The sequence below is a fragment of the Syngnathoides biaculeatus genome, chromosome 17 (assembly GCF_019802595.1).
Source record: "Syngnathoides biaculeatus isolate LvHL_M chromosome 17, ASM1980259v1, whole genome shotgun sequence".
Lineage (NCBI taxonomy): Eukaryota > Metazoa > Chordata > Actinopteri > Syngnathiformes > Syngnathidae > Syngnathoides > Syngnathoides biaculeatus.
Genome location: NC_084656.1, coordinates 9,473,314 through 9,489,218, shown reverse-complemented (window position 1 = coordinate 9,489,218; position 15,905 = coordinate 9,473,314). Strand labels below are relative to the sequence as shown.

The 15,905-nt window shown below is 39.5% G+C and overlaps 1 protein-coding gene across 7 annotated transcripts in view; it reads left to right on the top strand.

Moving 5' to 3' along the window:
* eng (endoglin) overlaps positions 1-14,376 on the top strand; it is a 62,505-nt gene extending 48,129 nt beyond the window's left edge. For 3 of the 7 annotated variants that reach the window (XM_061800442.1, XM_061800441.1, XM_061800446.1), the window contains exons 5-13: positions 674-851; positions 3,551-3,767; positions 3,845-3,947; positions 4,032-4,224; positions 5,012-5,160; positions 7,424-7,654; positions 8,161-8,227; positions 10,859-10,969; positions 12,777-14,376. In XM_061800442.1, the coding sequence (XP_061656426.1) occupies positions 674-851; positions 3,551-3,767; positions 3,845-3,947; positions 4,032-4,224; positions 5,012-5,160; positions 7,424-7,654; positions 8,161-8,227; positions 10,859-10,969; positions 12,777-12,985 (1,458 nt within the window). In that variant the 3' untranslated portion in view covers positions 12,986-14,376. Of the gene's footprint in view, positions 1-673; positions 852-3,550; positions 3,768-3,844; positions 3,948-4,031; positions 4,225-5,011; positions 5,161-7,423; positions 7,655-8,160; positions 8,228-9,004; positions 9,331-10,858; positions 10,970-12,733 lie in introns of those variants that run through there. The other 4 variants (XM_061800447.1, XM_061800445.1, XM_061800443.1 and 1 more) reach the window with 4 other exon arrangements.
* Positions 14,377-15,905: the final 1,529 nt, after the last annotated feature.

Here is a 15,905-nt window from a genome sequence, read left to right as displayed (position 1 = left end):
TAAGCCACATATTTATAAAAATACATTTTCTAATGACAATATTTTTTTGTTGTTGTTTAGAAAGTTCCTCCCACATCCCCAAAAAAACATGCAACATTAATTGGATCCTATAAATTGACCCTAGGTGCGATTGTGAGGGGTACTGTTCTATTGGCTGGCAACCAGTTCAGGGTGTACCCTGCATCCTGCCCGTTGACAGCTGGCATAGGCTCCAGCATTCCCCGCGACCCACGTGAGGGTGAGCGGCTAAAAAAAGTGGATGGATAATGTATGGATGTTTAAAAAGGTCACAGGAAAAAGTATCCAGAGCCGTTTTAATACTTGTTGCATTTATTCCCTTTTCTCTTACCAGTTAACTAAAATATAGCTACCCATCTTTAATGTATTTTCCTTCACATTAAGTGATTTGTATTTAATCTATTTCAAAATAATTGTTAACCAATCTCAATAACTTTTGAATATACAGTATATAGTATCCACACACGTAACACATTATCGCACACAGTGGTTTTTGATTATTATTTTTTTTTTTTCCCCATTGCCTCCACAAATGACAGTCGTTGAATTAAAATGTTCTCCAATGACTCCTTTAGATGGTGACAGGGTATTTTTATAGGTATTGACACTTTTAAAAAAAAATGGGGTAATTTGATAATTTTTCTACACCTAACAGAAAAGCAACACCTCAACACTGGTTTTACACACCAACGGGCCTCGTAGCAACATCCATTCCGTCGACTTCCCCAGTGAGGATGAAGAGCTGCTGAGGTGGGCCACCCGCAGGTTCGGCGGTGTTACATCCTTCACCACATTGGAAAATCTCAGTTTGTTGCTCTCCAGGCCCACAGAAGGTGAGGACGCCATTCCTAGTATTACGTGTGTCATTTGCTGCAATGTGGGGAAGAAAAAAAAAAAAAGCTTAGAGAACTGTGCTGCCCTCGCCTGTGTGAACACAATAATTTCCCCCAACAAATCCTCCTTAAGGCACATTGAGCCACAGAAGAGCTCAAACATGGATCAGGGTGGATGCTGGTGATACTGGCATCTGCTTTTTCCTCCTCTTCTATACCCCCCCCACCCCAACCATTTCGTTGGTGTTTATCTTCAGGGATCATGTTACACGTGTCCCCGCCTAAATTTAAACATGCCGATGAGTACGAGCCTTCTATTGGATGATTGATGCAGTTCCTAATACTATAAATGTTCATGAAATACTGTATACATTATACTATTTTACATAGTTTGATTTTGTCCTGTGCCACCATGGGAAGATTTTTGTTCTTTGTTCTCTTTAGTTAACCTATGAAAGTTGAATTAGTTTTACTTGAACCGGTGCATATTTTTTGTCACATTTATTCCCCTTGGCAAATTTTACAAGATTTACGTTAGCTTTATTTTAACCGTCTCTGGACCAAATAAAATTTTGCAGAGAGAAAAATATCTGAAACTTTCAGAAAATGATACTCTGGACTTAAAATTTTCAATTATATTAAACCTGTTACAAATTTGCAACCCCTGCCCAGAAACAGTTAAACTGTTTCATTTTCCATTGATGAACCCTGGCCTAAATATAAAGTGCCCATATTTTAGCTATTTAGATCACAATAGAATGACTCTATCATGGACTTGGTAAAAAATTATCAGTTTCATTTCAGAAAACACCTCTGTTTTGTCATGTGTCCAAAAAGCTCCCCTCTTACAGTTACTGTACTTCTGTTTGACACAGTTTCGTATCCACTTAGTCCACATTTCACTAAGACCGCCCACCGTTCCTCTGATCTCCGTGTTGGATATCAATTTGCAAGAGCACATTCGTTTATGTTGCGAGCCTTGGCTAGGGACAGAAAGAGATTGTAAAGATCTTCGTTAGTGATGTAGCTCAGTTCAAGAAATTCATTGTGTCGCCAAAAAAAATGAAGATCTAGAACTCAGGGTGCTTGGACCATTTTAATTCAGATTTCACATTTTCTGGACCGATGTACAGGCAATTTCCAAATACTAGGAAGTTGGTTTCGTAAAATATGAGACCTTTTGAGAAATGCGCATATTAAGGCTTGGTTTAAAAATGATTGGATTATGGGCACAGATAAAATCTGGTCCAGGTAATATGCTGTTCCATAGGAATGGGTATTGCTCAAAGGAGGAGAAGCTACTTTACTAAGGTTTGGTGCAATCCAGCGAAATACAGTAGTAGCTCAATAATGTTGACTTTTCTGTGACTATGCACTCTTAGTGACTCATACACTATAAGGATTTGGGAAATCAGGTAGCAGGGACAGGTTGTAATGTTCCATGACATGTGTGGGGATGTTGGGAGTCTTGTTGCTGTCTTGCGTGTGCACTTGAAAGCAGGCTAGAATAGGAAATTTAAGTTCCCCTGTTAAGAGATCAAAAGAGAGAGAGAGAGAGAAATAGATATGAAATTCGCACCGAGCATGTTACCAACAGAAAAATACATAACTGTGGCCATTATAATTTTTGATGCCTTCATTCCTAGACATTAACTGAATGTTAAAGGAGATGGAAGCGATGATTGGAATCTTTGTAGTAGCTGACACTCTCAATAGGTCCTGACTGAGGTTCCTGTCAAAAGCTGTTTAATATGCACATAGTTAACATTTATGTTTGGAAAAATTATTTACACCCAGTTAATCCAATAATATGCAAAAACTTCAAGGTATTTGGCTTTCTTGTGACATCTCAGGATTGAAAATCAAAGCGAAAATCCACAATAACCTTTTCGAATGAACTTGAATGTCTCCTCAGTGCTTTAATGCATGTCCCACTGTTCAGTGTTTCAGTGCTTTTTACAAAATGGGCTGCTCTCTAAGGAGGTGAACAGCAAAATGAACATTTTTTTTTTTTTAAACTTCCAAAGATGTTCACTTCCATGCCTTCCTATTTCGACCAGGTAATATATAGAGAATGTGTAGAGGTTATAGTGCTCATTAGTGCATTTCTGTTTCATCCTGAAATTTCATCTGAATATCACAAACTTTTTCTGTTTGTTTGGTTTGTTAACCCTCTCTGGACCAAATAAAATTTTGCAGAGAAAAAAATCTGATACATTCAGAAAATGATACTCTGGACTTTTTCGATATTTTCGATTATATTAAACCTGTTGCAAATTTGCCACCCCTGCCCAGAAAGGTTTAATATACTATTGTTTATTCAAATAAAGGTGACCTTCAAATAGTCACCCCCACCCCATCTTCATTTTAGTGAATAGACCCCCAAGAAATCTGATTATTTTTTCTTTTTTTAGGCTCTTACTATCAAACAATGATGGAAAAATTACCAAACGTTAATACAGTAGATTCATCCATCCCTATGCTGGATCTCATAAATGCGCTGTGTTGATTGACACTACTTGTGCTGCATAAACGTGGCAAGAAAAAAAATAAAAGAGAAATGACCTTCTGGCTGTCACTCAAAAGCGAGTATCATGATGTTTCTTGGATTGGATCATGGCTTTTACAAGCACTGCATGTTTTATTTAGCCGAAATGTCAATGAATGCACACATATTTCAAAACAAAACACTTGTGCAGGAACAAAAGGTGGTTCTCGAGAATGCCTGCTCCAAAGCGAAGATCCGTCAGAAAAGCACTTCATGAAGATTGAAGCCGCGCCCTTGACGTCTTCATTGAAGTCCTGCTCCCCCCCACCGGAGCCGGAGAAGCAGCTGCTACGCGGCCCCTCTGCCAATGACGAGGACACCACATCAGAGCTTCATATCATCAATATCCCAGAGGACGCCAATATTCGGTAGGCAGCCAAGTAGTCTGTTGCCCTCGTCCTCCTGAAGTGTACATGTCTTCAATCTTTCATTCCTGGTGTTCCAGCAACCTGTCTGTTCGTGTGGACATGAAAAAGTCTAGCGTGTTCTTGAGGGGTCCTCGAGGCACCACGTGGACTTTCCTGAACCCGCAGCACACCAAGTTTTGTGTAGGTCTTGCCATCTTGCATTATTTACACTCACTGTTCCAGAGTCATGACTAATTCACTGGCCCTACCTTCACACCTCTCTAGTCCAACAATGAAATTGTGCTGCCCGCCATGGCCCATAGAATTCAGCCCTTGTTTGACTTGAGCAGCGACCAAGCAGCGGATGTGCAGAGGAAGGCTTTGGATTATTTTAAGGCTGGCACTTTCACGAGCTACACCGAAATGAGGCCCGAGGGCTCCCAGTTGTTGCTGGTGCTTGGTGGAGAGACCCCAGCAGGTAACAAAAAGACAGTGGTCTCGCCTCTAGTACACCTCACTTCATATAGTACAGACTCGTATAAAAAGGCACCAAGCTGAATGCTTTTTCTGATTTCCGGAACTTTCCCGTGCACTCAAATCTTTAATGTACACCGCCCTCATGTCACGTCTACCCACTGGGTGGAGCAACCCTGAAATGTGGGGCTGCCCTCATGCTGTCGTATTCTCAGTCCTGTGTCCTGTGAATGTGAAATGTATTGCATGTTTTCATTTCAACGCCTGACTCGTGCTAATGGTCTAGTACATACCTGGCTTGTTTATGTCGGTCATCAAATAAGACAGTCACTCGCGCTTTCTGTGGTGCAAAGAAGGTTGCATGGGCACTGCTGATCTTTAGAACAGCAGGCAGAGCTCTTTTTTATTTTATTTTGTTTTTTTATTGCCTTTTTTATATTGATGGAGCTTGAAGAATTCTGTTATAAGCCCAGTATTCTGATTATTTTTATTGGACTTATTTCTGACAGAACCAAAAATATAAAACTACTCTCCTTCAAAGTATAGCATGTTAGAGCACTGCACGTCTCACTGACAATGACACATCTGTTACAGAAGGTATTTTCATCTTGTAAGTTTCACCTGTCCATTTTCAACACCACTTATCCTGGTTAGGCTTACAGGGCAAAAGAGACCATCTCAGCTCATAGATTAAAGTGTGCTTTATATTATCACATTCACAAGTCTGTATGCTCCATACAAAGGGAAAACTTGCAACAGTTGGAGATACATGAGCATAATGTCTCTTTCAGTCACAGAAACGGGAACAGAAGCCATGATGTCAACCACAACAGAGCCTCGTCAGATGTCTCTGCTGATGCAGCTCTACACGTCACCTGATTTTCGCTCGCCCTTGGACCCAAATACCAAGGTGCAGAGTGACAAGAGAATCTATGCCGAGGTAAGACTAACAAGACGTCACAGACAGTCTTAAAAATGTGGTAGGTTATAATGAGAGCTACGATGGCACTCAGAGGTATGCAGACCCGTGCCAAAGCCTTTGTTTGATTGACCTTCAAGAAAGTGTTGTGGATTTTGTCCCTGTATTTTTATACATGTATATAGAGTGCCTTTTTAAAGTATTCGGCCCCCTTGAACTTTTCAACCTTTTGCCACATTTCATGCTCTAGACATAAAGATATAAAATGTTAATTTTTGTCAAAAATCAACAAGTGGGACACAATCATGAAGTGGAACAAAATTTATTGGGTATTTTATACTTTTTTAACAAATAAAAAACTGAAAAGTGGGGCATGCAATATTATTCGGCCCCTTTACTTTCAGTGCAGCAAACTCACTCGAGAAGTTCAGTTCGGATCTCTGAATAATCCAATGTTGACTTATGATGATACATAGAACCCACCTGTGTGTAATCAAGTCTACGTACAAATGCACCTTCTCTGTGATAGTCTCAGGGTTCTGTTTAAAGTGCAGACAGCATCATGAAGACCAAGGCAGGTCCAAGATACTGTTGTAGAGTAGTTTAAAGCCGGATTTGGATACAAAAAGAGTTCCCAAGCTTTAAACATCATAAGGAGTACTGTCCAACCAATCATATTGAAATGGAAGGAGTAGCAGACCACTGAAAATCTACCGAGACCCGGCCGTTTCACCTCGAACAAGAAGACTGATCAGAGATACAGCCAAGAGGTCCATGATCACTCTGGATGAACTGCAGAGATCTACAGCTGAGGTGGGAGAGTCTGTCCATAGGACAACAATCAGTCGTACACTGCACAAATCTGGCCCTTATGGAAGAGTGGCAAGAAGAAAGCCATTTCTCAAAGCTATCCATTCAAAGTCTCATTTAATGTTTGCCACAAGCCACCTGGGAGACTCACCAAACATGTTTGGTGTAAAAGAAGCACAGCTTATCACCCTGAACAGACCATCCCGACTGTCAAACATGGTGGTGGCAGCCTCATGGTTTGGGCCTGCTTTTCTTCAACAGGGACAGGGAAGATGGTTAAAATTGATCGGATGATGAATTGGACCAAATACAGGACTATTCTGGAAGAAAACCTAATGGAGTCTGCAAAAGACCTGAGACTGGGATGGAGATTTATCTTCCAAGAGGACAATGATCCAAAACATAAAGCCAAGTCTGCAATGGAATGATTCACAAATAAATGTCTCCAGGTGTTAGATGGCCAAGTCAAAGTCCTGACCTAAATCCAATCGAGAATCTGTGGGCAGAGCTGAAGACTGCTGTTCACAAACGCTCTCCATTCAAACTCACTAAGCTCGATGTTTTGCAAGGAAAAATGGGCAAGAATTTCAGTCTCTCGATGTGCAAAACTGATAGAGACATACCCCAACGCCTTGCAGCTGCAATTGCGCCAAAAGGTGACGCTACAAAGTATTAATGCAAGGGTGCTAAATAATATTGAATGCCCCACTTTTCAGGTTTTTATTTGTTAAAATGTTAAAAATATCCAATAAATTTCATTCCACTTCACGATCGTGTCTCGCGTATTCTTGATTCTTGACCAAAAAAAATAATTTTATATCTTTTATGTTTGAAGCCTGACATGGTTGAAATGTTCAAGGGGGCCGAATACTTTCACAAGGCACTGTAACTATAACTGGAATTCCGGGTTAGGAATTTCATTTGTTCTGTGACACTATTCTCAAACTGAAACATTTGCAAACTGAAGTTTATCTACCATTGGAATGGAAATGCAATCAATACATTCCATTCGCAGAATGCTACATTTACATTATCTCTCTGATTATTGTTCTTATTATTGATGAAATACCAGTGGGTTTGCTTACATTTACAGTATATCACTGTACAGCCTTTTCAGGTACAGTTTGTGTAATTATTGCTGGCCCTAAATGGGCGCCAACAAACTAAACAACACGCCCACCAACAAGCTAATTGCTTGATTGATCTAACTCATATAAAAACAAGCTACTAAAAGCTAAAAACAAAAACAAATGAACAGCAGATCAAACGAGCAATCATGCCTGCATCTAATGAACTATTTCAAGGAATGAATGCATTCAGGAACTAAACACTTACTAAAAGTAATTCAATCAAGTTTCTTGGCACTTGGGTGCATTTGTTGGGAATTCTGATGTCTTTAGGGTAAAAATCATGGGTTTGCCCCCCTGTTTGTTTTCAAAGAAATGTTTTGAGTAATTTTTTTTTTTTTTCCCAGATTTCAGTGCGTACTCTGGGCAATATCGTCCTGACCATCAAAGTAATGAGCTGCTTCGTGCGCTCCAAAGGCTCCTGCCCAGTAGTGCAGGCGCTCCCCTTCATACCAGAATTCTGCTCGTCAAATTTATGTCCCACCAGCACACGACTGAGCTTCTCCTTGGATCAACTGCAGGAGCTCAGCTCCACCACTTGGGACCTGGAATGTTCTGTCAAACTGTGCTACAGCGAGGTAACAACTCAGAAAAGGCTCTGCTTTTTAAAACGGTGTGGATGTGACTGCTCATTAAATCTCGAGTGAGAACTGCAGCGCATTACACAGTCTGATCAATGAATGACGAACATGGAGGATGTCAGGGCAGGATTGGGGCTCATTATGTGGAGGTAGGGAATATTCAGTATATTGCCTTTTGTCTAATTGTGAGCGATGCGATCTACAATTTTACATTAGCGAGTATTCACAAAGTCTCAAAAAGAAAACAACCAAACTGGTGCATGGGCGACATAGGAGGAAGAGAAAAATGAGGAAGTGTATAAAGTCATCATTCACTGAATATGATTGAGTCATATACTACACTATACTCAATGGCAAAACAAATTCACTGACTCCCAGCAATCTTTTCAGGAATTTAACTTAAAAGCTGGGTGAGTGGTCGCGAAGGAGTTAAATGGAATAAGACTCACTAGAGGCTGAAATGCAGGGCCTCTTTGTCAACTGTTTATCTTTCTGCTCACCAGCAATGTGGCGATGGAGGACGAGTGAAAAGGAACTTGGAGGTCACCCAGCCTTGTCAACAAACACTCAGTAAGTTCAACTGAATTGCCAACATTTGTGCCTTCACTGCACACTATCAATGATCGTTGATGAGGAGACTCCGAAATGTGATTGTGGCACAATTTCGTTTGTGTCGATGTTCCGAGGAATTTTGCGACCCTGTCTTACCATTTTTCTGAAGTCATTTTTGTTTTGAAGTCCACTCAACTATTTGCTTAAATATATTGTATTTGTGTATATTATATAATTTTTACATTTTCGCAAAGTTTTTTTCTTCATATTTTATTTTAGGAGTTTGAAGATGTACTTGTTTTGTCAATTTTAAATGTTTCATTTAATTCATTATAATTGCATTTTTCCCATTAAATACATTGTTTTATTCCTTTTCAATTTTTTGAAAGGTAAATTACCATTTTTTTTTAGTTTTAATACATTTTATAACATTTTAATGCCGACATTTAATAATAATCTTGTATTTGTTTATATAGGCATTTTTTCGATTTGATATCCATGCTATTCATCATTTTTCCTTTTTTTTTTATACCATTTAACATTCCAAAATATCTTTTTTTTTTCAGTGTTTACACAGAATATTTTTTTTATTATTATTGCTATCTTGGTTTTAGAATTTTGTACTTGGATTCAATTATTTTTAACTCATATGTTCATTCGAAAAAGTGCAATACTTGCAGAAGCAATACCAGAACAGTGTAGAAATACTGTCGATTTTTTTTGTGTAAAGACGAGGCAGAACTGAAGTATTCCTCAAGTTTGTGTTTTTTTTTTTTTTTTTCAAATGGCCACTAGTCGCCTCACTCTGCGTCCTCACGACTGGCTCCAGTTTGGGCGGCTATTGTCACGAAGTCCACCAGAAGTGGCGTGCAGGCGGTGGTCATACCAGTGAACTCAGGATGCGGTCTTTGCGAGTGGGTGCGGAGCCAAGAGGGGGCGGGTGAGGGGAGCTCGTCCTCTAGGAAGGCCTGCAGCCTGACCTTGAGGTCACAATCACAAGTAACGGCCCTCATGGGACGTGGCCTGGAGCCCTTTGTGTTTTCCACGGGGTTTTGACTGCGCTGCTGTCTAAACACGGCCGCTGGGCCTCCAGCTATTGTCGGCCCATTGGACCTCCATTACTCAATCACGCAGGAACCTCTTCGATGATTCCAGCGGTAGACTTCTGCGAGGAAGAAGTAGGAGGCTGATTAAAAGGAGGGTAAACCTGTAATTTGGCTGCCTTATTCCCCGTTTCTCTTCTTTCCTTTGGGTCTTGCACAAAGGTTTAGTATGAGTTTCTATGAAAAAGTTAAGTTGAATATATTATTTCAAACACCTTAATTTTTAATTCACATTGGCTTAATTCAGCCAAACACGGGCATAACTCCAAGTTATAGGAAATATTGTTTCTCCCAGGGATTGGTACTTTTCAGAATATCACATATTTCCATAACATTTGCATGTACAGTATGTAGAAAATTATGATAACTCTGAACAGGAATGTATTACAGCAAACATGAATTAAAAAAACAAAACAAAAAAAAAATAACCCTGCAACATTAATTAGACACTCTAAATTGCCCCTATGTGTGATTGTGAATGCGACTGTTTTCCGTCTCAATGTGCCCTGCGGTTGGCTGGCAACCGTTTCAGGGTGTACCCCGCCTCCTGCCCGCTGACAGATGGGAAAGGCTCCAGCACTTCCGCGATCCTTGTGAGGATAAGCGGCTCCGAAAGTGAATGTATGGAAGAAAAGAAATTTGCGTGGTCGTGTCACAAGCAGCGCCAGACTCCTCTCACCTCATCCTTTTCCGCCTGTTCCCGCTTGCTTCTACTCTTTGTTCAGCTTTGCCATCAACCCAACTGACTGCAACTAAATTACAGAAGATTGATGTCACCGTGTCCGCAATTTAGTATGATTTCCTTTCCCCTGACTCGTCACACTGGGTGCGGCAACACCAAGTGTCCACAAGAAGTCACTGTTACAGTCATTAGCTGATGTGCATATATATATTTTTTAATCTTGAGCTTCCAAACCAAATGCAAATGTTCAGTGATGTGGTTGGGGTTAGGACCGTATTGCTGAATGTTTCACTAATAATTGTAACATTGTCAAAAAGATCCCCGTTCACACAGATTGTCAAAAACTACCTTAAAGACTGCAACACATATGCCAGGCCACTAGTTGGCAATGTAAAGAAATAATGTACCAACTCCTACATATATTTGTTAGGAGGTAACATAGGACATGTACCACATATCTTTAAACAGTTTTCAGCTTTCTGTCTGAAATCTCATTTGCAAACCACGTTTGCATTTCTAAGTCAAGAAGAGTTTCACGTCAAAAATGTTTTCTTTCCTTAAACCCCTTTTCAACCGCCAATAACAAATATGAATCAGTATTGCGTCGTAGCTAATTTAGTTTGACTTTTCCAATTTTTTCCTCCAATGTTTGAATCCACTCAGTTGCATTGAAGCAGCTGTAATAACTCACTCTGGCAGCCTAACGTCATGTTTACCACATTTTGCCTCAAGGATATTCAATGTGATTGTCAACATAGTCTACAACTATGAGTACCAACAGAGGTGAAGATGTGAAAAAGGCGCCGTGCTGTCATTGATGTTGAAGGTTGCATCATTTTTTCTCTTTTCTTGTATGTTTTTCAGACACTCCCTGCTTTGATTTCGGGCTCCCTGGCGTCCTGGGCATCGCCTTCGGAGGCTTCCTGATAGGAGTGTTACTAATTGGAGCGCTGTGGTTTATCAAAATAAAAACAGGTAATGTCACTATTTTATATTTCATAATTCACTATTAGGCCTCCATGTTCACATAGATATTTGACTTCAATAGATGTCAATGGTCGTAAATGTTTTTAACAATAAGATGCTTTCAGCTATCATAAAGAGTTTGACTTGCACCGAAAATGTTGGTTTGTTTCCCCATGTGTTCACAAGCAATAGACAGTGTACACTTTTTTTATTCTAAGACATTTTTTCATAATCTGTCAATCATATTCATGGCTCCCACCTTATGTCAAATTATTATTATTATTTTTTTTAAATAAGAAATCTATACAGACTAACAGGGTGGAAAGGTCACCAGTTAAAGCTTGGAAGAAAATGTACCTTTTCATGTCTTAAAACACCCAGTACTGAATGAGGTTATTGCAAATATGAAAATCCTTTTTATGAGTTTTAAATTCTATCCAGTCTTACCAGACTACTGTTTGATGGTGACATCATACTGATAGTCAAGGTGCGCCACTTTCAGGAGCTGTAAGGAATTAGTGTGCTTCTTATTTCCAAATCTGTCACCAGATATGAACAACTTGACTAAAATCTGTTACTGCATCAAAAATGGCATGTTCGAGACTCCAGAGACTTGTGCACGCAGTCACACGATCGAACAAAAACTGCCTCGCGATCAACCAGTCGACAGGTCGACTGCGAAGGACACATTGAGCACCCCTGCTGTATACAGTATGTCGTTATGAAGGCTCTGCGAAGCATACGCAACCACCAAAAGAACCAGGTATGGCTCGCAAGCCATAGGTTCCCGACCCCTGCGTTAGATGGAGCTCCTGCCATCATAGCCGCCATGTTAATGCATCGCCTTTGATGGAATGTTGCCACATTCAACACTGCCGACAGATAAGCATCTTCCAATATCTCTTAAATCAAGATCCGGTAACTCAAGGTTCCACTGTATTGTCATATAACCCCTCACCCCTGAAAAAAAAAAAAAAAATCACAAAAACCAAATTGCTTCGTAGAAAAAAAAAAAAAATCAACAAAGTTGTTTATCCAAAACCAAGTAGTATTTAATTCCTTAAGGAAACTTTCAAATATGTTGTTTTTCCACATAGAAGAATCTGGAAAGAGAAAAGTGAAATTTTGTTGTTTAGGCCAAGACATGACATAAAAGTTGTATTGTCAGAATGGCAAGATAAAAAACATTGCTTGTCATTTCCTTGATACCTTGACATGTAAATTGTTCAATCTCAATACTCCCCTCACCCGAGAATAAATTAAAAAGTAATTTGCATCCTGCAAGTATACGGATCACCGGTTTTCTTGTTTTTTGAAAAATGTAGGAAATGCACAGTATGCATTTGTATATGTATACATTTACATATAGGAAATGTGCATGTCTGTGTGTATGGGCAAGTCGTATTTCTTGTCTGTCATTAGTCACACAGAGAGACACACTGAGCGGAATTAAGAAAATAATGGTAGTTGCTTATTTTTGTTTTGTTTTTGTTAGAGAAACAAAGCATTGCCTTATTCTTGTTTATTCCTCAAAACTACCAAAAAAATAATGTTTACAGCTTTCCTAAAAATAAACATCCACCGATTTTTCAAGGCACTTATCCTCACAGGGGTTCCATATTTGTTGTTTTTTGTAAAAGGACCAAAAGTTGTACGAACAAACAAGTCTTATTTTGTCTTCCCTATGGATGACGTTAACAGCCTTTAAAACCAGGCCGCTTTCTTTTGGCGCTTGGCAGAGGTAATAATAACTTGCGGTTCCACTTGATTCAGGCTACCCGACTGGACTGGACATGGCCTCCTCCCTGTCTTCCAGCTGTCCCTGCTCAGGAGCCAAGCAGCAGCCCTCGTCGTCAAACCCTTCCGCCTCCGAAAACAGCAGCGCCAACGCGAGCATCGGGAGTACGCAGAGCACACCCACCAGCAGCATGGCGTGAGATTAGGGTGAGCCCATCACCGCCACCAGCAGAGACAGAATTACCCATAGCCCTTAAAGTTAGTTACAGGTTTAGTTTTCTTTCATAAAGAGCCCCCTCCCTTTTTTTTTTTAATCATCTTTTAATCAAAATTCCTCATCTTTGACATACAAGCCTGGAGTCGATGTCGTCAGGCTGTTTGTGTGTTTGACGGCTGGCGCTGTCTAATGGATGGCGTGTGACGCTCACCTCTGTGGTCTCCCTTTAAAGTGCGGTTTCCAGACAGGAAGTTAAAGAGGGCAAGAGGAAAAGAAAAACAAATTGGCTCCCAGCAACAGGAAAAACAAACCTTGTCCCCCCTCCCCTGAGGGCCAGCAGGAAATTCACCGCATTCCTCCACCAATTGTGACGGTTGCGATCGCCGGGGCAATCAAAGTCGGGACGGCGGGAGATGAAGCGAACCACAGACATGGTAAAAGGCTAGCTGACTGTGTCCAAATGGTTATCAAAACATCTTAAACACTCCCTGAAAGAGGTATCTGTCTCCATATTTCCCATCGTCATTTATGACATATTTGATGCTAACAGCTCCCAGACGGGAGATGGAACGGAAAGACCAACATATGAAAAATTACTGGCTGCATCCCATCAGTTAGTGTTACTTCTAGTACCATAGCTAAAGAGGTATTGGTCACTGTATTTGTCTCCATATTTCCATTTATCCATTTCAATCTTATTTCCTGTTGCCCTTTATAACTAATTTGATGCTAACTGTTAACAGCTCCTTTAAGTTTATCCGCTTTTCAGTGGAAGGAGATGAAAAAAATGGCAGACGAGGGAAAAAAAAACAGCTAAGTGCGTACAAACAGTTAGCAAAACCATGGTAACTTGTCTAGAAGACACTTTCTGATTTGATCTGATCTGTTCTCACTATATTCCGTCGGCGTTTTTTAAAATGAATTTACTGCTAATTGCTAATGTCTCTTATTTTAGCTATTTGAGAGATAGAAAATGCAGTCCAAAGGCCAACTTAAAAAAGAAACGAGTACTGCTAGCTATTCGAACAAGATACAGTATATCTCCATATTTCGCATTGCCCTATATGACAAATGTTACGCTTCCTGCTAACAGATCGTGTATTAGCTTTTCAGGAGACTGTAGAAGCAAAATGACAGACGTTGAAAAAAATAGCCGGCTGTTTGTAGACACTTTGCAAAATGTCAGCTAGCTGGCTAAAAACACCCCCTCAAAGCGATTTTGTCTTTGCATTTCCTGTCGCTGTCACTAACAGCTCTGATACTAGTGTATACCGCTGAAGGAACAAAATATTCAAGGACTATTTACTGCAGGACTCTGGATGCTCTGAAAGGTAACAATCTTTTAGACGCTAGGAAATGTAGCATTTTTCAGTTAGCACAACACCGTCTCAGTGAGGACAGAAAGCTGAACGCTGCCTTAAAGTCACCTGCTGGACAGAAGCTGCAAAAACAGATTGGTGTATTGGTTACAGCTACTGTTACGATTTTAATGACATATTCTTGTAATAGATGTAACCACTAAAGGCTTTCAATTCAGTCTCCCTAACCTGGAACTGATCAGTGGTTTCCAGAGCAACCCCACCTTTAGTCACTGTCCAATGAAAAGCACTTATGGTTGTTTTCCTCTTTTGTTTGGGAAAAACCTAGAAAAAGTTATTTTTCCACAAATAAAGAAACCACGTTGGTTCTGTTTATGAAAACAAATGAAAATTTTTTGTTTTTTTAAATTGAATAAAAATTTGTCCCGTTTTGTAAAAATAAATGTTGTTCATTGTTGACTTTCATCATATTTTTTCTGAAAAAAGAACGTTACATTTATTTTGCAGGAAAAAAATAAAATTTTTAGAAATTAAGCTTATTTTACAGAAGTTTTTCTTTAAAAGAAAAAAAAACAAGACTTCTTGTTTGTTTTTGTGAAAAACAAAGAAAAGACACTTTCCCCGAAATAAACATTTTTTGTATGATTATTTTTTTGTCATGTTTTAGTTAAAGAAAACTGTAATTTTTTTGTTTTGGCTGGAAAAAAAATGAAGTCATTTCTTGTTTTCCCCTAACAACAAATCTTTTCTGCTCCCCACCAACCCACAAAATAATAAATAAAATAAGTAATTGTCCTTCTTTTCATTGGACAGTGTTGACAGTGTTGCATCTTACCTCATAATTTGCATGCACTGACTCCCTTACTTGCATATTTGTTATGCTTCTGTATGTTTTTGTATGATGTGTGGATCAGAGAGGGCCAGTACAAATCATCACTTGAGTATTTGTGCAATATGTGGAAGGGCGATGACACGGTGTTGTCGCTTTTTGTTTTTAATGTTTTAAAAAACGTTTATGATTTCCTGCCTTCATTTTAACCACTCAAATATGGATCAAAATCATGCTGCTCATGGCCTCGTCACATTATGTATCAAAATATATCCTCGACACATTGCAGGATTAATGTATCGTCAAAATAGGCCCCAAACTTGTACGCAATGTCATCTTTTTGTTGTACAATTCTTTGATAACTGCTCTTTTCTCCCTGCATTTTGAAGAATTGGGACCAACTCTCAATGAAGGCACTTATCAATGCACAATATTTTGTTTTTTTATAGTTCCTTTTTCTTTCTATTTACTGTATACATTTGACTTGGCACACAAACTGACTGAAGCAACAACAACAAAAAAGTCAATTTGTTGAGACTGCATTCCAAGGACTATGTATTATGTTGTATGTGAAGGATAACACTTTTTTTTTTAAATGAAAATTATCTGAATAAAGTGATTATGACTGAATGAAATCTGGTTTTATACAAAGCTGGTGATTTAACCCCGTAAACCCCCCCCCCCCCCTTTCTGTGTGACACAAAACCCTGAAAAAGAATTACAGAATGAAAATTTTTAACCTAAAAGAAACAATTTGTGATCAGTAAATGATTCTAGAAGTGGTGGGGAAAACCCAGAAGAAAAAAAAATGGTCCAGGGGCAAGTACAAAAGCCTGGGGGGGG